Source organism: Petaurus breviceps, unplaced genomic scaffold (genome assembly GCF_028583685.1).
Source record: "Petaurus breviceps papuanus isolate PSGF00001 unplaced genomic scaffold, PetGlider_PUasm1.0 186, whole genome shotgun sequence".
Classification (NCBI taxonomy): domain Eukaryota; kingdom Metazoa; phylum Chordata; class Mammalia; order Diprotodontia; family Petauridae; genus Petaurus; species Petaurus breviceps.
Window position 1 is genome coordinate 29,062,884 of NW_027185798.1, and position 24,066 is coordinate 29,086,949.

At 44.3% G+C, this 24,066-nt stretch overlaps 2 protein-coding genes across 2 annotated transcripts in view; one reads left to right on the forward strand and one right to left on the reverse strand.

The window, feature by feature from the left end:
- LOC138162618 (protein Wfdc21-like) overlaps positions 1–24,066 on the forward strand; it is a 387,573-nt gene that overhangs the window by 120,739 nt on the left and 242,768 nt on the right. The window lies entirely within an intron of this gene.
- HEATR9 (HEAT repeat containing 9) lies at positions 1,152–12,402 on the reverse strand. Its single transcript, XM_069089258.1, is given in 18 exon segments — positions 1,152–1,553; positions 2,843–2,929; positions 3,483–3,534; positions 5,146–5,219; positions 5,309–5,428; positions 5,642–5,734; positions 5,794–5,801; positions 6,094–6,123; positions 6,126–6,192; positions 6,659–6,868; positions 7,977–8,107; positions 8,630–8,687; positions 9,006–9,062; positions 9,337–9,393; positions 9,555–9,654; positions 10,149–10,288; positions 11,844–11,890; positions 12,282–12,402. Coding segments are annotated over 18 exon segments (1,854 nt in total).

Sequence of the window (24,066 nt, forward strand, 5' to 3'; positions counted from 1 at the left end):
AAGTTATTCTGCGTTCCCTCAGGTTCTGGATCCACTCAAATAATTTTTATTTTGGGTCACAACACCCAAGACTTGTGATGATCCACCCAAGCTTGTGTTTTGGGAATGTTCTGTGTTTTGGTTAATCTGCCGTCTTGGCAAAATTGTTTTGCTGTGTAAATGTGGGGATCATGTCCAATTCTTCATGATCCCATGTGTGTATCATCCTCATGGATGGATGATAGCACATCATTACTGTCAGTGGGGTTTTCTGGGCAAAGATACTAGAGTGGTTCGATATTTCCTTCTCCAGTGGATTAAGATAAGCAGAGATTAGGTACTTGCCCAGGGTCACATAGCTAGTAAGTGTCTGAGGCAGGATTTGAACATAGATTTTTCTGACTCCAGGCCACGTGTTCTATTTACTGAGTCACCTAGCTTGTGCAATCATCCTGTATTTCTTCTGCCCTTTGTGGGTAAACTCCTTGAAAAAGCTATGCCTTCATTTCTCCTCCTCCTCTCTCTTCAACCCTTTACAATCTGTCTCCTGACCTCATCATTCCAGCAAAACTGCTCCTTTTAGTGTTACCAGTGATCTTCTTACACTTTGCTAACCTCAATCCAGTGACACTGGCTGCCTCACTGCTCTATGAACAAAACACTCTAGCTCTTGGTTCCAGGAATTCTCTCTGGCAGCTGCCCATGCTTGGAATGCTCTCCCTCTTTCACTCTGACAACTGACCTCCCTGGTTTTAAGTCCCAAGTAAAATCCCACAGGATTCTATAGCAAACTATTCTTAATCCCTGTTAAGTCTAGTGTCTGGCCTCTCTTTTTTTCTATTTATCCTATATATAACTTGTTCGTATATATTTGGTTTTGTGTTGTCTTCCCCCTTAGATTGTAAGCTTCTTGAGGACAGAGACAGTCTTTTGCCTCTTTATATCCCTCATGCATAGTTGGTACATAGTAGGCACTTAGTAAATATTTATTGACTTGCTGACTGAAAATAAGAATGATATTTTGGGACAAATTAGCATTCATTATTAACTAATTTATGAGACGGGCTCAGAAATCTTCCGACAGAGGAAATGGAAGCACTGTGTCCAGAGATGGTGGGGAGAAGAGTAAAGTTAATGTAGAAGGGGAGTTGTTAGGACAAACTTGACTTGACTCAGTGGGAAGCAAGGTTCTTGAGGTGCTCCCTGATGACTGGGGAATCCCAGGATATCTTGGATCCTTTGGGAAAGGAATGATCCTTTTCATCTTGGGATTTGATACAGGGTGGGTAGTTGGAGGCTAAAGTGATGCCTTTGATAGGAACATTAAAGATTGACCTTCCTTTTTCAGCCATAACCTTCCTAGATCTAACAATCTTTTGAGGGATCAAGGGGCCCAGGCCTCCAAGTAAAGATTTCTTTTTGTTCATGAGGTCCCTCATCTTCCTTTGAAGCATCAAAGCCTGGATTCTTTCCCTTTCTTTCCTGGACTCTTCCTCCACCAGGAGCTTCCAGTCCTGAAGCTTTGCCCAGACCCAGGGATCTTTCTTGAATAGGGTAATGAATATTTTTTCCAGCTGTCAAAAAACATAATGAGACCCAAGGGCTGGCTCACTCCAGGCACAGATTCTTTCTGATCTGGAGTGGAGAGGGAGTAAGCTCTGAGAACAGTATGGCCCATTCTCAGGAGGCCAGGTCAAAGAGTCTTTGCTCCTCCCTCCTCCCCAACCCTCAAAAAGCTGGGGCTTTGAGCAGGGAGGAGGGTAGACAATTAAGGACCATGAAGCAGTAGGAGCCCTATACCAGAACTCAAGTTCAGCTATGACATTAAAGAGCAGGACGACCTTGGGCAAATCATTCCACCTATTTGAGCCTCAGTTTTCCTATATGAATGAGATTGAACTAGATGACCTCTAACCGGTTTTATAATTTTAATAATAAAAACAACAGCAAAAACATCAACATATATTTGCTTTAAGGTTCTACAAAGCACTTTTCATAGATTACCTCATTTGAGCCTTATAACCACTGTGAGAAGGAAGTGCTATTATTACACCCATTTTATTGATGAGGAAACTGAGTCTTAGAATGGTTCAATGACCTCAGGAGCACACAGATGGTAAGTGTCTTAGGCAGTATGCAAACTCAAATCTTCCTGACTTCAAATGAAGCCCTTTCTATCATGTCACCTACCTACCTAAATTAAACTCAATAAAATCTTATTAATCAACTACTTTGTGCCAAGCATTTTGCCCAGTGTCAGAGAAATACTGACAAAAAGGAAATTGGTCCCTCATTCTGTGCAGGACCTTACCCTTGACCCCGTAAGAGATACATGACTGGACAAGAGTCTGTGTGTAGATACGTGATCTACATGTGTGAAACATGAAAGTAACAGTATGAAATGATACTACCTAAGTACCATTATGAAGGATATACATTATAAGGATGTTAGAAGTTTAGAGGAGGGAGAAATCATTTCTGACTGGGGTGATAAGGGGAGGCTTTGACATTTGAGCTAGGCCTTGAGGCCTTTCAATAGGGAGAGAGTGGTAGGAAAGAAATTCCATGGAGCATGAACCATGACTCCAGAACCAGGAAGCATAGACCATGGTCTAGCTGGAAGGTTGAGAAGGAGATAGATCTGGCTTACATGAAAGGATTGTATTGTTGTGGAAAATTAAGATGGGGTGGTAGGTTACGGTTGGGCTCTTGAATGCCAGGCTGTGGAATGTGGATTTCACCCAGCAGGTTATGGAGAGACTTTTTGGAACAGCAGGGTCTGGCAGTGGTGGGGATGATGGGAGTAGGGTGGTGAAGTATGAGTAGAAGCAAAGGGTGGGGGTGGGGGAAAGGAACCACTCACCTCTTTCCTCACCATTAGATTTGGTTCCAGGTCCATCATGTCCATGAGGAAATAGAACATGTATGAGCTGCAGATGCCCAAAACACCCTGGTGGGAGGCAAGGGTAAAAGATCCTGGGTGTCTGGCCCTGGGAAGTGGTATTAAGTATGGGCTTTTGATGCCTCTCCCCACCCTGCCACTTCCCTGGGTCTTCTGGGATGATACAGAGGAAAGTCACTGAAGTTCAAGGTGACATTGCTGAACTCCCCTTCTAATCTCATGGTATGCTGTTCTGGGACTGACTAGCTGGTGTCTAGGCTGAGGTAGTCAAGTTTTCATGGCCTATGGCTCTTTCACTACTCCTTGCCCTACTCAGACTTAGGCCACACAGCCTGGTGCCTGAGCAAAGTCTTCTGTGTCTGAGCCGTCAGGAATGGGCACTCCTTCACAATAGGTTGTCTTCAGTGCTATGTGCTCTCCTTTTCTTTCCAGTTTATCTCGACTCACCTTGCCTTCCCTTCCTCTCTTTTTCCCTTCCGTCTCATCACCAAACCAGTGAGGACTTATGGGAGGAGTGTCCAATACAAGATAAGTGCCTAATAAATTCTGCTGACATTGACAATAGGGGTAAAAGGCAGAAAATCAATTTGGTTGGCCTTACGATGGATATGACAGCCTCACGACGTACCAAAGCACTGGTGTCATTAAGTTGCCTGTAGAAGGGAATAGAGGGAGGGGTTACTGGGAGAGGAAAGGAAGGAAGAGGAGAAGGACTGGTCCTACAATAACCAGTGCTCTCCTTCCCCAAATAGTGATACAGTTGTAATTCCATGTCTAAATTACCATGACTGGTACATGGTAATCAATTACTAGATGCTTGTTGGCTGACTGACTTTATACCCCATACCTTCCGGGTCAGAGAGAAAGGCTGAGAAAATGACTGTGGACTGATGAACTCCTAGCTGTTCTCCTAAGTGTGGTGGAGAATAATCCCAGCTAGACAATTTATTAGCAAAACAGGCATAATAAATGGGTCTGTGGACTGACTGGGGAATCCATTGGCCCCTTTATTGGGCCTGTTTTGCTAATGAATCATATTATCTACCACATAAGAAAGGTCAAGACAATGCCTGGGACTTGAGAAATCTTCCATTTGATATACATACAATGATTACCCCAGAGCTCTCACCTCCGGCCCCCACTTGCCCTAATATTCCACCTCCATGCCCAGACTTCCTTCTGTCATCCCATTCTCACCTTGGTCCCCATTGTCTCAAATGAGATATTTGTAGAAAGCATGAAGTGCAGTGCCCAGCACATAGTAGGCACTATATAAATGCTTATTTCCTCCCCTCTTTCTCTATTCCAATCCTCATACCTCCCATCCTATTCCCCTACTTCTCATCCCATTTTCCATTTATCCCCCCCCATCCATTCTCCCTATCACACCTCGACACCGTTCTTCATCTCTACCTCATCTTAGTCTTAGTCTCCATCACTCCTCTGATCCCCTCATCCCATCTACAACGTTTCATCCCTCCTTTTCTACTTCATCCCATTCCTCCCTGCCCATCTGATTTCCTTCCTTTCATCTCATCCCTTTTCTCAAGACACCAGCCCTTATCACCCTTCCCCCCATTCTTCATCCCATCACACACTCCTCACCTCATTGCCTCTCCATCTCATGATCCCATCATTTTCATAAGACCTCTGGCTCTATCCCACTCTCCCCACTCTGCTATACGATAACATCTTTAAAGCTGAAAGGGATCTTTGAGGCCACTGAGTTCAACTTTCTCATTTAAGGTGGGAAACTGAGGCCCAAAGAAGTTATAAGTGGCTTGTCCAGGGTTATGCAGCTAGTAAATGTCTGAGGAAGGATACGAACCCAAGTCTTCTGGACATCTTAAGGCCCTTCCCTTCACCCTTTGCTCCCTCCGGGGAGACACTCATGGGGACCACACCTCTTCCCTTCTCCCTTTAGGACAGTCCCCTTCCAGCATCCATCACTTCATTCCTCAGCCTCCAATTTGCCACCCTATTCCATTCTCCTCCTTTTATTCCAGCCCTACCCTCAATATCATCTAACACCCTCTGCCCTTGTATCCCAGAATCCCCAGATCCTAGCTATCCCAGAAAGGACGGCTCCCTGAAACCAACCTCCTGGCTCTCTACCAGGGCAATGAAGGCAAGAAATTATCTAAGAGTGCCCTCCACCTCCCAGGAGCAGGCAGCTTTCCTTCCACCTCGAGTGGACAGTACTTGCAGGCCCAATGAGGGCCTTTTTCCCCTGCATCCCCACTCTTAGTTCCCAAGTTCCTCACGACTCCACGATGTTCAGCATTGTAGGCTTCATTTTTAGCAGCTCCACCATTTCTGCTACAGCTTCTCTCACTTCCTGGGGGTCAGGAGAGATGGGGGTAAGAAGGGAGATGGTGGCATGAGAGGAGAGATTGACAAAGAGAGAGAGAAGAGGAGGGGACTCACTTGTAAGGGATCATCATGAACCTTCAACCTGAGTAGCTCAAAAATGTCATTCTCCATCCCCAAATTCTGGATCTTCTCTAGCCCAATAATCTCGAGCATATTGATGGCTTCTATCCGGTGCTAAGGACGGGGGAGAAATGGAGGGGAATGTGTGGGGTGGGCATGCCTCATGGGCTTGGGGTTTGTTAGAAGGGGCAATGAACTTCTTGGATGAGATATGGGGAAAAGGGAAGAGTGGCATCCTGGCAGCTTCCTCCCCCTTGCTCCCACCCCACCACTTTTGCCCTGCCTTGCCCAAAGGGAACGCAGACTCTTTAGTCATGAAGAGCTCACCTTGGCCACACAGGACTTCAGTATTTGCTCCATGATAGCCTTGAGGACAGGCAGGGTATGTATGTTCATTTGCTTCACTAGCACCATCAATACCTAGGGTGGTTAAAAGATTAAAGGAGAAAGGGAAACAGTGGGAGAAGGAGTAGGTGTACCCAAGAGGCTTGGGGAAGTGAATTGGGAGAACTGAGGGGGAAGAGGATGGGAGGAAGAGCCTGGGGGACCTTGGCCAAGATAGATCAGAGACAGATGAAGTTGGGAATAGTGGGACAAAACCAAGAAGGCTTAGGGAGCTGAAAGGCAGAGACAGAGGAGGGGAAAGGGAAGGTGCAAATCATTGTGTGATTCAGAAGTGTAAGGGGCCTCAGGGATCCCCCCCCTCCTCTCCTATAACAGCTCCAACACATACATAGTTTGTGGGTAAGAAAACAGGACCAGGGAAGCTTAATGATGACTTGGCTCCACAAGGAAGTAAATATCAGAGCTGGATTCAAAGCCAGCTTGTCTGATTCCAAATCCAGTGCGCTCTTTCCAATACTGAGGCTACCTACAGTCTCTGGCGGTGGAGCAAAACCGGGTGGTGAAGCAGGGTGGGGGTGGTTATTAAAGGAGGAAAGGGGGGGCAGTGAGCACTCCTTGATCTCAGGAGTTTCTCAGTGTGAACATCCACACCCACACACTAAATAAACACACATCAGATACACGTTCCTTGATGTTCTAATCAACTCCAGAATGGGAAAACCTAGAGTTCATTTAGCTCCTTGTCCTTGGTCTCTTGGATCACGACCCCATTTCCTTTCTCCTTCATGATCTCCCCCATTAAACTGTCAGCATTTTGAGGGCAGAGACTGTATTCCCAGCACTTAGCATAGTGCCTGACACACAGTAGGTGCTTGATAAATGTTTATTGACTAGTTTCCCATTGGAGGACACAGCCAGAAGGGGCCAGGGCTTGTGTTGGCCTTCTTGGACAAAGGAAGGGTTAACTGTGGCAGAGATGGAAGATGCCCCAGCCCGGACTCCCTGCCTGCAGCCCCACACCTTCATCTTTCCTTTCATTTCTTCTTGGCTCAGGCACTGGAGCAGAAATTCACGGGCTACAGGATTTTCAGAGTCCAGGAAGCTCAGACACAGAGCTGCTTCCAGGGCTATGTTGTCCGGAGGGCTCTTCCCCTTCACCAGCAACTTCAGGACCTTGGTCAGTGAGCTCTTGGCGCCTATGGACTCCCGCTGGGGAGGAGTGTATGCATGTGAACGAGAAAGTACAAGTTGGTTTTCCTGCTCCCCTGACGCTAGACCCTTACTATAGCTTCACTTAGTGCTCCCTTACTCTACGTATATCTCAACCCATATACAGGCTTCTCCGGATTCTTCTGCACTTTTATGTGAATACCTTGGTAAAGTATCCATGTAGCATCTTACTCAGGTCCTGAGTTATCTGTGGTCAGACTAAGAACTACCTGAGAACACGGACTGGGTCTCCCCACCTACCAGGGAATTGCAGCTCAACAAATTAAGGACTCCTAGTATCTCCCTGGTGCTGGGGAGGGGGGCAGGGAGATAGAATACTTAGAACTCGATTTCCCTGCCCTTATGGAACCTCTAAACTAAGAAGATTTAAGTGACAAGGTACACATTTTGGAACATTGGGCTTGGATTCAGGAAGAACTAAGTTCAAATCCAGCCTCAGACAATTATTGGCTATGTGGCCCTGGCAAAATCACTTGACATTTGGTTTATCTCAGTTTCTTCAATTATATAGTGAAGAGGAAATAATAACACCTATTTCCCAGGGTTGTTGTGAGGGTCAAATGAGATATTTGTAGCGCTTAGTACACGAGTAGGAACTGAATAAATGCTTCTTCCCTTTCTAGGACTGGTGACTACCTTATCTCTTTCTTTTGTGTTCCCTCACACTAACTCTCAAGAAATGCTTGTTAGGAGGGCTAGGTGGCACACTGAATAGAGCACTGGGCCTGGAGTAAGGAGGACCTGAGTTCAAATCCTGTCTCAGACACTTAACACTGACTAGCTGTGTGACCTTGGGCAAGTCACTTAACCCCAATTGCCCTGCCCTTCCTCCCTCCAAAAAACAACAACAAAAAAAATGCTTGTTAATTTATGGATGAATCAAGAAGCCAGATCTCTACCCCGACTGCATGGATGTGATACCTTCATTGTTCCCTAGGTTATATTCTCACTACCACTTACCTTCCTCTCTCCTCCCCTCAGATTGCCTTTCCTCTATTTTCTGTTTCTACCAATTGCTTTTTTCTCCTCCCCAAGTATCCCAACTTGCACCTAGTGAATTTTGTCTCTTCTTCCCCTTTCCAATTACTTTGCTTTTGGGGATCATGATCCAGGTATTGAGGGCCATACGAAGTCCCATCAAGGTATCCATCCTCCGACTAAGGGAGCATCCCTTTAGTTGTTCAGTGAGAGACAGGACCACATGTTTATGTAGGCAGCCTAGACAGGAGAGGCTTTATGTAAGAGACAGAGCCCAGGGGAATGTCATCCTCCAAGGCACAGTAAAGGCGATACCTTAGGTCCCTTCCCTCCACTCTATTTACCCCCTGTTTAGGCATACAATGGAACCACACTCTCTCAATTGCTCTCCCCCATAATTTGCCTCAGTTACCTCATCTGAAAAATGAGAATAGCAATAACACCTACTTTCCAGGTTTGTTGAGTGATAATATGTATAAAGTGCTCTATGTTAAGAATGTTCTAGGGGGCAGCTAGGTGGTGCAGTGAATAGAGCACCTACTCTGGAGTCAGGAGGACCTGGGTTTAGATCTGGCCTCAGACACTTAACACAAAAAATAGCGGTGTGACCTTGGGCAAGTCACTTAACCCCAGTAGCCCTCCAAAAAGCAAAAAAAAAAAAATGTTCTTAAAAGTGTTCTCATAGTTCTGTGTAAATGTTAGCTATTATTACAATATTATAGCCTCTCCCCGACTTCCCCCATGGAGAGAGGACCTACTTACCTAGAAGAGCAAGGCTTCTGCTGGATTCATACCTCACTCTCTCAGGACCTACCTGGGCCTGTTAGGAATTAGGGAGTTGGGAGTCAGCATCCTTTCTCACTCTGGGAGTAAAGTAACAGGGACATGGGCAAGACATCTATGTCTCCTCTCTATCACCCTATACTGAGGGGCTCCTGAGAAGGTGTTCCTGACTCCCCAGTTCATTCTATTTGACCTAAGGAGACTGAGCTCCCTTCTCCCTCTTGCTTCTCCACCCTGGCTGGCCTATGCCTGTGACCAGTTCCAAGCTTGTCACTATCCCAGAAGGGTCTACACACTCCCCTTTCTCTATGCTGTTTTACTTGCAGTCCAAGGCTGATTTTCCTTTTCAACTCACCGAGACCCAGAGTGCTTCTATGATAAACTTCTTGCTGATTCTCAGTTTACCCAAGGCCTGGAGGATCCACAGAAAAGGTTGGGCATCAGTCCTCACCAAGATGGGGAGTGCTTCACCATGGTCCCTCATGACCCATGTAAGGATGGTGGCTGGAGGTGGAGGGGTGGAGGGGAAAAGCCAAAAAAGGAAGAATGGGCTTTTGGGTTTGGGGGAGAGGTTAGGGAGAAGATTGATCCGTGATTATCCTGGATACAACTGGGATTTAGAATATGAATTTTCCCCACCCCCAACTCTACTGACCTCTGTCAGTGGGGCCTTTATATCATCTCACCTGAGCTGCATAGACCTGTTCAGCCTCCACAGGAGAACTCAGGCTGTGGGTGAGATCCTACCAACCCAAGGAGGCAGAAAGGAATTCCGAGGGTGAGGAGTGACATGAGGTCTGAGATGCATATTCACAGGATACCCTCCACAGACCCAGGAGAAGAGTTGGAGAACATGAGGAACTTCCTTGCATCCCCTCCTCCTCTGGTCAGTTTTGCTACTCACCTTTAGCCTTTGCCACTTCTTGGCATCGATAAAGCGGTCCACAGACACGTAGGTCTTTTGTGGTGCAGATTTTACTCTCTGCTTGCGAATGTTACAGGACCTGGCTGGGCAAAGGGGACGGCTAGTCCTGCCTCCCTTTCTCCAGTCCCCCTTGCCATTCCTATATTCCAAAAATCATGGCCCCTCCTCACTCCTTTTCCCCAGTGGCCTTATTTCATGAGAGGTCAGGGAAAACCATGGGAAAGACTCAAAGTGAATTCTCTTCTCAAAGAGTTAGAGAGTTGGTTGAATTTAGCCTGCAGTCTGACTCTTCTTTGACATTATTCATTATCCCAGTGGTTATTTCTGTTCATGATGGGCTGGATGGCTTAGCATGACCACTTTCCCAATTAGCCTCTCTACCCATGTGATCTCCTCCCTCTATTGCTCCTTCTTCCCAAGGTTGTGCAGAAGGAGCTGCAGTTGTGGACTTAGCCATTTTGGAGGGGGGAAGGGGCTGGATCAAGTGGCATAGCTGACCTCTTCCTACACCCACTGCCTTGCCCAAACTCTTGATTAGGGATACTGTGCCTGCTTCATCAATTGTCGTCTTACTCCCAGTCCCTATGTGGAATCTTCAATTCTGGTGTCATGCAGATATCTGGGTATCTCATTACATGGCTGGAGTTCTTGGGATTCCTGGGAGTTGACTTTCTCCATGTGAAGGGGGATGGTGGAAATGTTGCTAACACCGACTGGTGGACATATGTATAATAATTATAAGCTAGCATTTACATAACACTTTAAGGGTTGCAAAACACTTTACATATATTATCTCATTTCAGCCCAATCCAATAAATATTTATAAAGTGCCTACTATGTGCCAGTCATTGTGCTCACAATAACCCTGGGAGGTAGGTGCTATTATTATCCATGATTTTACAGATGAAGAAACTGAGGCTAAGAAAGGGGTGCCCAGGGACACATAAGAAGTGTCTAAGGCAGGATTTGAATTCAGGTCTTCCTGACTCCAAGTCCAACACTTCATCCATTGCACCACATAGCACTTTCCTGAATTGAGAGGTAAGTGGTGCAATATTATTAACCCCATATAGTCTAATTGACGTACCTAAGGTCACACAGCTAGTAAGGGACAGAAACAGGACCCATATCTTGTGATCCCCAGTGTGTATCTCTTTTCTACATCAGGCTTCCTACTAGGATAGTCAGGCTAGGGAGGAAATTGGGGTGTTTTTCCCTCTCTCAGGCTGCATACCCAAGGTCTAGGTAGGGAAGCAGGCTCAATTTCCCCAGGTACCACAAGAAAGGTAGCCTTCAGATCTACAGCCATTTCAGGATTTCAAAGCACTTTGTCAGTCATCATGTGGTCAACAATGAGGAACAGTTGTGTCTCCTCCTTACCTATGCTTGTGCCTTTAATGTGTCACTCTTGTCTTCTAGTGATCTCAAAGCACCATGAAAGGGTTTATGATTTCATGGAATCCCAGAATTTCAGAGTGATCAAGGTTAACCCCTATGTGATCCAGAAGCTGTTGTACAGTACCATGGACAAGCTGGTCTCAGCTTGATAACCGTTGGGGTCCCTTCTACTCGGCACAGCTTCAATTGTCCAGAAGTTCTTTTTTTCAGCAAACTTAACTTTGTTACTGCCCACAATGCTCTTAGCTCTGCCTTCTGACCCCAATCACAGGTCAAGCTATTGAGCATTTATTAGACACCTTCAGTATGCCGAGCAGTGTACTAAGGACAAGTTTAACATCTCTTTCAATATTTGAAGTACTTGAAGTTATGTTTCCTTATCTCACTGAGTCTCCTCAAGGCTAAACATTCTCATTTTCTTCCAGTAGAATGTAAACTCCTTCAGAACAAGATGTTTTACTTTTGTCCTTACATTTTCAGAATCTAGCACAATGCCTTGCAAATGGTAGAAACGTAATAAATACTCATTGAATTTTCGGGAACGTATCCTTACATGGCAGAATGATGAAAGGGCAGTGGGGTTGGGGAGAGAGAAAGACACAAAGAAAAGACAGGGATTGAGCAGACAAAGCTAACATTCAATTGAATGACCCTTAGCTAATGGAGGCCCTTTCCTCCCACAGTCAACTGTGAGTCTCGAGTTGAAACTGTGGACTTTCTAGCACACAGAGGGACTGTCTGCTGGGGCTGTTTGCAACTGCTACTGAGAAGAGATGGGCAGGTTGTGAACATTCCTGCCTCTTCAGAGCTAAGACTCTGGATATGAGACATAGATTCAGCTCCACAGAGCAGGAGAATTCAGGTTCATACCTGGTGGCAGGAAGGGATTCTGTGGCTGTGATCAGCATCGTGTTGAGCTGTAAAGACAAGAGGAGGAAAAAGGCATGATGGGGAATAAACCCAAGGGAGAGAGAGCTACTGTGCCAAGGAATGAGGGAGAACTCTTGTACAAATTGGGGAATAGAAGAGACAAGCCTGGCCTCGCATGTTGGAGGGGGATGCATGGGGGGAAGTGGGTGGAAGAGTGAAGGAATGAGAGGGGGAGGAACCATCCTGGGATCAGGTATCAGGCAGCAGTGGGTGGCTTGGGAAAATAGTCTCTTCTCTCAGCAGTGTTGAACTTACACTGGGGTTTCAGCACCTTCCCTTCTCACCTCTCCCTCCCTACCACCTCAACTCAGAAGTCTGGGCCTTTTCCTCCTCAAGTCTCGTTCCCCAATCCTTGGACTTGACTTGTCCATGACTAACCTTTGTTCTTTTCCACATTGTCCTTATACTGCCATGTGAGTTCAGGAATACTGATAAATATACTGGGGAACTTCTCCATGCGTATCTTTAGATGATGCACGTCTCCTGTCTCTGAAGCCATGAGAAAGAACCTGGAAGTAGGATGGCACCAGTGTGTCCTAAGAAAGAGGTGGCAGAAGATAGTGTAAGATGATAAGTGTCAGATGTCCTCAAGGGAACTATGGAAAACTAGTCAAGGAGGTGGTCAGGAGAATCCATGGTTGGACAGTTTCCTGGTAGGGGAACATTAAGGTCAGTGAATTCTGGATGGAGAACCTTCAGGATGCTGAGCAACAGGCTCCACCCTTGGTAAACAGAAGCTTTAGGGTTCTTTGCTCCAGGCTTAGTCCTTGGCCCTGTATCTGTCTCTCTTCTGCCCTTGGGAGACAAAATATTTTTTTTTTTAAAGCAATCGGGGTTTAGTAACTTGCTCAAGGTTACATGGCCAGTTATTTCTGGGTGTGGTACTGAGTATCTGAGCCCAGATTTGATCCCCAGGTCATCCCGACATTGGAGCTGGTGCTCTTACTTACAGAGATAGAAACAGAGACAGGAAAAACATTGTGAAACAATTCTAAACCAAGAAGTCTTGGATCTTTGCAAGTTCCATTAAACTTCCCTAGGACAAAGGAATCAGAGACAAAGAAAATCAGATCCTGCCCCGAAAGTCTCAATATTGGTAGAATCCTAGGAGAAGAAAAAGTTCAGGGGATCAGAATCCCATTTGGGAAGCCACCTTCCCACCATATGATGCTGGATAAGGGAGGTGGGATGCTCTCTACTGGTACTCCCCTCTCAACAGCTCAGGTTTCCTGATTCCAGACCCAGTGCTCTAGTTGTTGGGGACAAGGAAAGGGAAGAAGAGAGTGTTAAGAGGGAGAACAGAGTTGGGGAAGGAACAGTCACAAGCAAAGCTTCATCTTTGTAGGGTGGATCATAAAGGAAAAATTAGAGAGGTGAAAGAACCAGAGATTGGGACAAGGAGGAGTGGGAGGGGAGTAACAGACTATTTCAGTGGTAGATTATTACAATTATTTAACTTTTACAAAGGGATATTTATTTTGAAGATAGGAAGTAAAGAAGTGTAAGCACTGGGGGTGGAGGGGGTACAATTTCTTCTATCTTCAATTTCTGGGCAGATTGGGCTCAGACTTAATGCGTTGGTCTCATGGAGTTCACATCCAAATGAGGCACTGCTATTAGATGGGTCCTTGTCTCAGTAATTTCTGGGTTCCTTATTGAAGTTCAGACCACTCGTCTCTTCTCATCTCTGGGACTCAAAGTTGAATTGGATGACTGTAAATCTGAACATGGATTCTGTTCTCAGACCTCTTAGTGGCTCGCCTGATTTTTCAAAACTCAAGGTCATAACCTCTAATCTCCTTCACTTAAAATGAAAGAACCAATGGAGACTAAATAATTGGCCTGTCAAAGATCAAGGACACACACTTAATTACTTTAAAGAAAGTGACAATGAGAAAACATATCAAAACTTTTGAGGTGTGGGCAAAGCAGTCTTCAGGAGAGAGTTTATATCTCTAAACACTTACATCAACAACAAAAAAAAAGAACAAATAAATAAATTAGATATGTATCTAAAAAAGAAAACCCAACTAAACAAAAAATCAGGGCAGCTTTCTGGAGTCAGGAAGGCTTATCTTCCTGACTTCAAATCTGATCTCAGACACTTACTTGCTGCTTGACCCTGGGCAAGTCACTTAAATTTGTCTGTTTCCTCATCTGTCAAATGAGCTGAAGAAGGAAATGGCAAACCATTTCAGTATCTTTGCCAAGAAAACACAAAGAGTTGGACATGACTTAGACTAAACAAAACAAAATGCAAAAAACAGAAATTCTGAAAATCAAAGAAGACATAGAATTAGAAACAAAAAAACTCATTGAAATTTAATTGATAATTAAAACCAAGAGTTGGTCTTTTGAAAAAAAAATCCACAGCTAATAGAATAGATAAACTATTAGATAACCTGTTAAAAAAGAGAAAACCAAATTGCTAAAATAAAAAAGAATTCATAGCAAATGAAAATAAAGGAAACTATTAGAAAATATTTTGCTTAATTACATGCCAAAAGGCTCATAAATGAAATGGAGAATTCCAAAAATACAAAGTATCTAGACTAGCAGAATAAATGAATGACTTAACCAAATCTCAGAAAAAAAAATAATTGAACAGTAGTCTTAAAGGAACTTCTAAAGAAAAAAAAAAACAACAGAACCAGATGAATTTCTGAAGTGAATTCTATCAACCATTCAGTTAATTTAAATATCATATATATTATTTGTAAAAACTAGAAAGAAAGGATTGTGCCAAACTCCTTCTATGAGAGAAAAATGGTTTTCTAAAGCAAAGAAGGATAGTGAGGCAGCTAGGTGGCTCATATAGGGCACTGGGTCTGGAGTCAGGACGACCTGAGTTCAAATGCAGCCTCAGACATTACCAGCTGTGTGACCCTGGGCAAGTCACTTAATCTCTGTTTGCCTTAATCCACTGGAGAAGGAAATGGTAAACCACACCAGTATCTGCCTCATGGACAGTATATAATCCACAAGGTCACAAAGACATGACTAAATAATAATAACACAACAAAGAGAGAGAAAGTAGAGAAAAAAGTTAGGACAATATTGTGAGTGAATATTGAGACAAATAAATAAAGTAATGGCAAGGAGTCTACAATCACATATTTAAAATATTCTATGCATTAAGTCAGATTTTTACCAGGAATGCCAGGCTGGCTTATTATTAAAAAACTATAATACAAAATATGATTTTGTATTAATCATAGAAGTCATATGATAACATAAATAGACACAGAGGAGGCTTTGGACAAACAATATATCTTTATGTAAAAACAATGAAAGGAATAAATGGACTCTTACTGAATATTGTAATCTAAATAGTATTGTGTGAGATGAAAGAGTTTGGAATCTGAGTCTGAGATCAAAAAAGGTCTTTATTCTTTCTTGTGAGAAAGGGCACTGCCCCGTCTCTCAAATGGCATCTGCCAGGGAGGGCAACAGGTGGAAGCAAACCTGTGGTTATATACCCCCTAACACAGAAACCCCAACCCCCAACTGGCCTTCACTCCCATTGGTGGGGGGGTGGGCTCACAATCTAAGCACGGGAATCTATCTCAGAGACAAAGAATACGGAAACATGTGGGTGTCCAATGCAAGGCCAGGAAAACAGTTTTGTCCTTATTCTTGGTGGCAAGTTCCAATAATCACAAGTTTTGAAATCAACAACAACAAATCTATTAAATACCTGATTCTGGAACATCTTAAGTTCCTATAAGATAAAGCTATTAGGTTTAGGGTTTAGCATAGGTATTCCTGTATGAGTCAGGGTCCTTTAGCTCTTTGTAATAATATGAGGACAAGTAGGTCAACGGTTTGTGGGGGGAATATTATTGTTATTTAGTTGGTATCACACTTGGCTCAGCTATGTTATAATTAGTTAATGTTAAAAGGAGGATAGTTTCTGGACTATTTGGTAAATATTTTAATTGTGAGCTTAATGTAAATCCCATCCTCTTGGTGGAGGAATTAATAATGGATTAATGCAAAATATAAGAAACTGGTTTTAATGTGTGATCATGACAATTGGCCAAGACTTCAATTTTAATTTTGGAAGAATGATAAGTGTGGGGCGGCTAGGTGGCACAGTGAATAAAGCACCGGCCCTGGAGTCAGGAAGACCTGAGTTCAAATCAAGCCTCAGACACTTAACATTTACTAGTTGTGTGACCTTGGGCAAGTCACTTAACCCCAACTGCCCTCCAAAAACAAAAACAAAAAAAAAAGAATGATAAGGATTCTGGAGTGGTCATTTAAATTGGTTCCAAGGTTCCTTTTGTAGGAAAGTGAATGAAAGAAGGCAGAAGAAAAAGAGCCTGGGATGGGGTGCTGAGGATGGATGGCTGGAAATTGACCAGAGGACTTCTGTCAGATGGTGTAACCCCCGCCAGACAGTAGTGTCAAAAGAGACTTTTGGACTTTGAAAGGATAATTGTTTGTTATTGTTGTCTTTTGAATCTCTGTATCTGCACTCATAAAGGGGACTGCCCCCAATTCGATGAAGGGAATTAGAATTGAGAAAAGTGGGGAAACTTCAAAAGGTATAAAAGAACAGGGGGAATTGTGAGGGATAACTTGGCAGTGAAGTTTCCCCATTCTGAAACATCAAATCTAGAGTGGCTTCAGCATCCCCTAGGCCTAAGTTTAGAAGTCACCTGACCTTACAGGGATCTGGGACTTAGAGCAAGGAAGACCCTCCCCAGGGCCACCACAGCATAAGATATATCAAATAAGGATAAAACTGCTTTCCTGGCCTTGCATTGGACACCCACATGTTTCCATATTCTTTGTCTCTGAGATAGATTTCCTGTGCTTAGATTGTGAGCCCACCTCCCCACCAATGGGAATGAAGGCCAGTTGGGGGTTGAGGTTTCTGCGTCAGGGCAACCATGGGCTTGCACTCCCTGGCAGAAGCCATTTGAGCGAAAGGGGCAGTGCCCTTTCTCATGAGAAAGAATAAAAGACCTTTTCTGATATCAGACCCAGATTCCAAACTCTTTCATCTCACACAGTATCTTTGAACAAAGGTGGAGGGGATTCTTTCTCAGGCATGCGTTAGATTGGATGGATGGCTTCTGAAATGCCTTCCAACTATGAGATTCTATGAGGTTCATAATGCTCCCAACAAGGAATGACCGGCACATAGCAAGTATGTATGGTCAGGACCTGGTATCTCAAATTGAGGTGATGGACCTGTACCTGTACTGTTGGGTACCCTCAACTTCAAAGAAGCCTGTGAGTTAATAGGGAACAGCCTTAATGCCCACAAATTCACAGCTTAACACACACTTACATGCCATCATCAAAGCTGCCATTTGTTTACAAATAAAATAAGCAAGTTCTGCCTTCCCCACTCCTCTCCCTGGCTCCCATCCCCTTTCTTTGGCCTTTTGGAAATGGATGGGCAGAGCAGGGAGGCAGTTTCACACCAAGACAAGCTTTATAAGCATTAGAGCCATTAAAAAATGGGATGGATAGTCTTAGGGGGTAGTGAGTTGTACTTCACTGGAGGTCTTCAAGTGGAGGCTGAATGATCATTTGTTGGGGACCTTAAATCAGTCAACCAACAAGCATTTATTAATTACTTACCATGTGCTTAGACACTGTGCTAAATGCTGGGGGATAGGATAGAGACTGGACCTGTGATTTCATTGGTATGGGGAACTCTCAGGTGAGAGCTACACCTTCTCTGTAATTTAGAGAGTTGCCTATGGCACTAAGGGTTAAATGATTTGCCCAGGGTCACAGTGTAGGGGTGAAAATTGAACCCAGATCTTCCTGGCTTTGAGGACAGCTCTCTAGAAACTACAGTAAGTCACTTTCTCTTTAGTAAATGAGATCCTTATTCAGATACTACTGGATTTCCAGGATCAATCCCTTCCAACTTCATGATTCCATAATCCCATTATCACTCCCTACTGACAGGGGCAACAAGTGAAATCATGATTCCAAAATAGCCTGACTAGGGAAGATAGAGGGAGTGGTTGCCACATCCTACTACTAGGTGGAAGGAAGTTATTCGTTAAGAACATCTCACAGACTGTGGGAAGAGGTAGACAGCTGGATAAAGACATGAGTGCTGTCTGTAGGCACAGAGAAATGAGCTGCCAGTAACACAGCACAGTCCAACTCCCACAGCAGATAGACATTCAGCTAAAAAGAAAAGAAATGGATTGGGACATTGTAATGTAATGCCAAGGAAAGGCAACTTCCCAGGTTCAAAATACCAGCATAGGTGCTCTCTATTTTATTCAGTGACAAACCAAGAACAGAGAAGATCAAAACATGACATCATTCAAAATACAGCATTTACTAAGTGTGATTAAATAATCTCCAAGGACTACCCCACCCCAGGACCTTCCAATCATTCAATCAATTACAAAGTCCCTGTTCTAAATACTACTCCACCCCTAGGCTGTACCTTCATTTAGTCCACCACAAAGCCCCTCTTCTCCAATGGAGATTAGTTTCCAAACATAGGTAAAGTACCTTCATTTGTCAATCACAGAGCACAATAAGGTCAAAAGTTCCCCACCCCTGGATCACAATTGAATCTACCCCAGAGTTACATCAAGTTTAAACACAGCACTTAATACCCAAATGGAGGTCTTTTCTTCATCTTGACACGAGGCAAGTTCTCAGCAATCTTAGTTCCTGGGGAGACAAGGCTTAGCAAGGCCATAAGATACATTGCCAGTCCCTTCATGAATTTATCCTCTGTCTGTAGAACAGTCCTAGAACCCCTGAACACATTAGCAAAGCCCTCTCCCAGGATTTCTGTAAACATACAACAAGAAAATCCTTCTTCAGGGCTTCTGAACCAACAGAAAGGCTCCCAGACCCCTGCAACAACAGCACTGTCCTTCACCAGTGGACAGTATTCATTCTGTCTGCAGGACAGTCTCCAGACCCCTGCAACAACAGCACTGTCCTTCACCAGTGGACAGTATTCACTCTCTGTCTGCAGGACAGTCTCAGGGCTTCTTAACCAAATGCCAGGTTCCAGGACTTCTTCAACAGGACAGTCTTTCACCAGTGGACAAATCTGGCAAAATAACATCAAAACAGACAGACAAAGTACCAGCAAAACAGCCATGTCTCCTCAGTCCTTGGCAGCTCAGGGGGCAGGTCTCAAAAGTCCAGGGCAATTCAAAGCGGCCACCAGCAATTCTCTTAGTCTCTCTCTCTCCACGAGGTGCTGCTTCCAAAAAGATCTTCCGCCTCTCTCTAGTGTCTCTCCAAATCTACATCACCAGCTCCTTCCAGTTCGTGTCTCTCTTTTCAAGTCAACAAGTCCATCCCACAGGTGGGATTAACAAGCTCTGGGTTTTAACACAATCAATTTGAAAAACTAAGCCAATACAGGGGAATCTTTAATTGCCATTACTATCACAGACATCACAAACAACAAGCCTGGTCGCCTGGTCCTAAGCAGATTCAGGTCACTGGTGCAGTAGTAACCATGGATGGATCATGGGATATACCCTTAAAAGCTGAAAGGCACACCATAGTCCAACCCACCTATTTTACAGAGGAGGAAATTGAGGCCCAGAGAATCAGTCAGTCAGCAGTTATTTGTCAAGCATTTCTTATATACTGACAGCTATGCTAAGCCCTGGGTATACAAAGAAAGACAAGGACTCAGAGAAGTTAAGGGGCTTGTCTGTCCAGCTGGAACCACCCACTCCCTAGGATAGCAGGTCCAGTGATTTTTTCTTACGGATGTTTAAGACATCCAAGTCAGGTCTAAGAGTTAAACAGAAAAGCCAGGGATGGGACTGAGACGAACTGAGAAAAACAGATGCAGTCTATGACCAGATTCTGGGGAAACAGATCAGCCTCTCATGAACTTCCAAGGACATGGGAAAGTCAGTTACACAATGCCATGTTTCACAGCATGGCTCTCTTTTACATTATCTTCTATTTTTTAATTCTTTTGATTCTGTTTTATAATGTCTTGATTTCTCACAAAGTCATTAGCTTCCATTTGCTCCATTCTAATTTTTAAGGAATTATTTTCTTCAGTGAACTTTTGGACCTCCTTTTTTATTTGACTAATTCTGCTTTTTTAAGTTATTCTTCTCATTGGCTTTTGGAACCTCTTTTGCCATTTGAAGAACTGCATAACCTCCTAAATGAGATCCATAAGCATTCAAAATAGTTCAGGCTCAACATCTACACAGGACAAACAAAATGGATTGTGGATGCTTATTGTTCAGATTATGCTGTGCAATTGGATAGACAATGGTAGAGCTGGTCTCTCAGTACATACATCACTGGGCATAGGTGATGAGCTGAGCTCAGAATTAAATAAGAAGACGAGAGTAGGTCAGATTGCCTTTGGAAAGTTGTACAGTGATTTTAATGACTCCCCTTTGAAAAAAAGTTCATCTTTTTATTTAAATAAACAACAATAATCTTCTGGAGCTGTTTTATGGTTAGTTCTTATGGATTACCATAGTAAATGAAGAATAAAATTGAGTGTCTTATATGATGGGCATTCATGTTACCAATGAAGTATTGTGCAAGAACAGTATCATGATACATGACCAAAAAAAAAAGGCAGGGTTGTCATGAAGTGAGATTGAAGGGAAGATGGATGGACCATCCTTTGCTTTCCATTAAGTATCAAGGGGTCTGGGGGCAGCCCCTAGCTTGTTGGGGGGAAGACACTGTGGCACTGAATTTATTTCCCAAATTCTCATAATTGCCTAACCTACTCAGAACACAACCCCCACCTCCTTCTTACCACTAGCCTAGACTCTGCCTCTGGGTACTTAGACTAGGAGAGCTGGGCTTTTACCTTATCTTGCCAGAGCCCAGTCTTCCAAATGGATCTCCTTGATAATGTAGTCAGATCCAAGGAGAGGTGAGAAGGTAGGGGCAGTGATTGATACAGTTCTGACCATGGGTGGAGGTGATGGGGTGCTTGGGATCTATGTTTGTAACATCAGTTTGTAAAATCAATTTGAAAACCAGTCTGTAAAATCACATTTCTCCCTCCCCAGCTTCAGAGCATTAACTCTGCCCCTTCCCCCTGCCAGCACTCTGCCCAGAAACAACTCATGAACTGTTTATTTCAGCTTGGAACAATAACAAGCTACACCTATGAATCCTTCACTAAACCATCTATAAACATTTTAGCTTAGGCAAATGTTATCTCCCCTTAGTATAATGGCCAGCTGCCCCTATGAATCCTTCAATGCACTATCTGTAGGTTAAGTCCTTAGCTAATTATACACATACTGAGTCTCCCTTAGCCTTGGTTTCCAACATCTATCTTGTCAAACATGACACTGATGGGTGGTAGACTAGGCACTTCTCAGTCAATCTTGACCGTTAACTGACTTAGTGACATTTCAGGCCTAAAACCACACCTCCATGCAGCCCTCTCCTGGGCTATTTCCCAGTGAATTATGGGCAATACACCTGTCAGTTGACATTAAAAGTGCATGTTCCTTTAAGCACTGACCACTCCTTAACTCCTCCCTAATCCCACCCTTACTCACCTAGTTAGCATAATTGACACCTGATTTACTGTCTTGACTCCTTAAAACTATACCTGTGACTTCTTTAAGTTTGCAGGTTAAGAACCCCTGCCCGCTGTAAATCGTAACAATAAACTTTTAGAATCCTAACTTCAAAGTTTGCTTGGGCCTAGTGAATTCCTTCCAGACTCCGGGACTCTGGTCATCCATTAGAGCCCCTGTAAAACCTATTGCCATCCCCCCCCCCCTCAGAAGAATATATTGTTAATAGGATATAAGCTCTTCTTGTTTATTAATAGGCCTTGCTTGTAGTCCATTAAGGGAAGTTTGATTAAGGGAGGCTGTTTTTCAGGAAGGCCCACAGCTTTTGTTACTTTGTAACTAGGCAATGGGTCATGAGGGTTGTGGTGTCCTCTGACCTTGGAGAAGGGTATATATATACTCTGATGTTAGCTTTGCTTTGGGGATCACTCATTGGAAGTGTGTTCTTGTAATTTGACCAGATGAGAGTCTGGGTAGCCATTAAGGAGTGCCCCCCCCCCATTCTAACTTTGAAAAACCCAGATGTTGGTGCTTCTCTCTCTGGTAACTGTGCATGTATTGCCGCCAGAGCCCTGTCTGTTTGTCTTTATTTCTGTGCTTTCTCTGAAGTTCAGGATGCTGATTTTCCCCTGAACTAGTGAATGTAATTTAAAAAGGTTGTTAACCCCTTAAATGGTTATCTTTCCTAGTAAAGGAGATTTAAGAACCTGTGCTAGCAGCCATCCTGGGTATGCCAGTGTTAGTGGTAAGTGAAAGTGGTTGGATGGTTCCCAGTTATTGGGTCACTCTTTATACTTGTGGTGGCTATGGTTCTGTGGAGCCCCAGGAGCAGCAGTGGCTTAAGGGGAACCAGGCAAGTAGCAGTGGTAGGAGTGGTTTCCACGGTGCCCAGAACAGAGCCCCTGGGAGATAACCTCTCCCTCCTCCTCCCTAGCACTCTGGAGGAGACAGGCCAGAACAGCAGCTGTGGGAGGAAAGCCTGTGGGAGGTAGGAATGGCTAGAGCCAGGGCTTGAGAGGATTAGCCTGACTTTGGACTGTGCTGTGGAGGGGTGAAAGCCCTGAAAGTTTGTTGTATTCAGAGCCCAGGCAGGAGGTGTGAGAGCTTGGAATGGAGCCCTGGAGCAGGAGCAGGAGCAGGAGCAGAGAATGCCTGCCTACTGACCCAGCAGGAGGGGAGGCTGGCCTGTGTGCTGACTTTGGTGAGGTGAGAGGTGAGTCCCTCTGCATTAGGACTCAGAAAGAAGCCAAGAGCAGTCAGTGGGAGGAAGAGGAACCCCAAAGTTCTGAATTCAGCCCCAGGACAAGATAAAGACTATGCAGCAAGGCAGGAGGCAAGGGACAGTTTGGGACTTAGAGGGAGGGTAGAGTTGTGGGTGAGTTGTGAATTGTGAGGTGGTGGGTGGGGGGATGTGCTGTGGACCCCCAAGGACCTACCCTGTTGGTTTTGTCACCCAGCCCCCCCTCTCCCCCGCCTCCCCCCAGAACTTGGAAGTGATGTCTGGAGCAGTAGGAAGACTGAGACTTGACTCCTTAGAGCATGCACCTGAGAGTACCAGGGGGAAGCCAGCAACAGCAGTTTGGGGAGAAGGACACACCCTTAAGAGAACTTTATTTGGACATTTTTGTTTTGGATTGAGGGAGGAGGAGTTGGTTGCTCACTCCCCAAAGATTCTGGCTCCCAAAGAATATATAAAATGATGTTATCTATATTGTCATGGGAATTACGTTGATGCAAGTTGCCCCTAAAAGCCCCTTTGACCAATATAATGAACTTGTAAAATACTGGGGCTGAATGCAATGTTAATTGGAGATCAGACCTTCCTGCCCATTAAGAGTCCTCATGTATATACCATTAAGGGAAGCTTGATTGGGGGAGGCTAATTTTTCAGGAAGGCCCACACCTTTTGTTACTTTGTAATTAGGCAGTGGGTCATGAGGGTTGTGATGCCCTCTGACCCTGAAGAAAGGTGTTTATATACTCTGATGTTAGCATTTTGCTTTGGGACTCACTCATTAGAAGAGTGTTCTTGTGATTTGACCAGATGAGAGTCTGGGTAGCCGTTAAGGAGTGCCCCCACCCCCTTTCAGCTTTGAAAACCCCAGATGTTGGTGCTTCTCTCTCTGGTAACTGTGTATGTATTGCCTTGGTCAGACAGTTGGATCTGTCTATTAATCTGTGCTAATTTCTCAGACAGAGCCCTGTCTGTTGGTGTTTATTTCTCGGCTTGTATTTTCTCTATTTTCTTTTTATTTTGGATTTTCTCTGAAGTTCAGGATGCTGACTTTTCCCCTGAACTGGTGAATGTAATTAAAAAGATTGTTGACCCTTTAAACAGCTATCTTTCCTAGTAAAGCTGATCTAAGAACCGGTGTTAGCAGCCATCCTGGGTATACCAGTGTGGTTGCTGCTACAAGGAGGAACCCTCAGTTCAGAGACATTGCTGAACCTGGATATCCTGAAAGAAGAATAGCTCCAAGCCCCTCCATGAAACAATTGCTTATGGATGGCTTGTTCCCTGTCAGGTTATGCTGAATTGCTGGGATGGAGATGACATGGTCTAGTATGATCTGAAGGGTGTGTGTGTGTGTGTGTGTGTGTGTGTGTGTGTGTGTGTGTGTGTG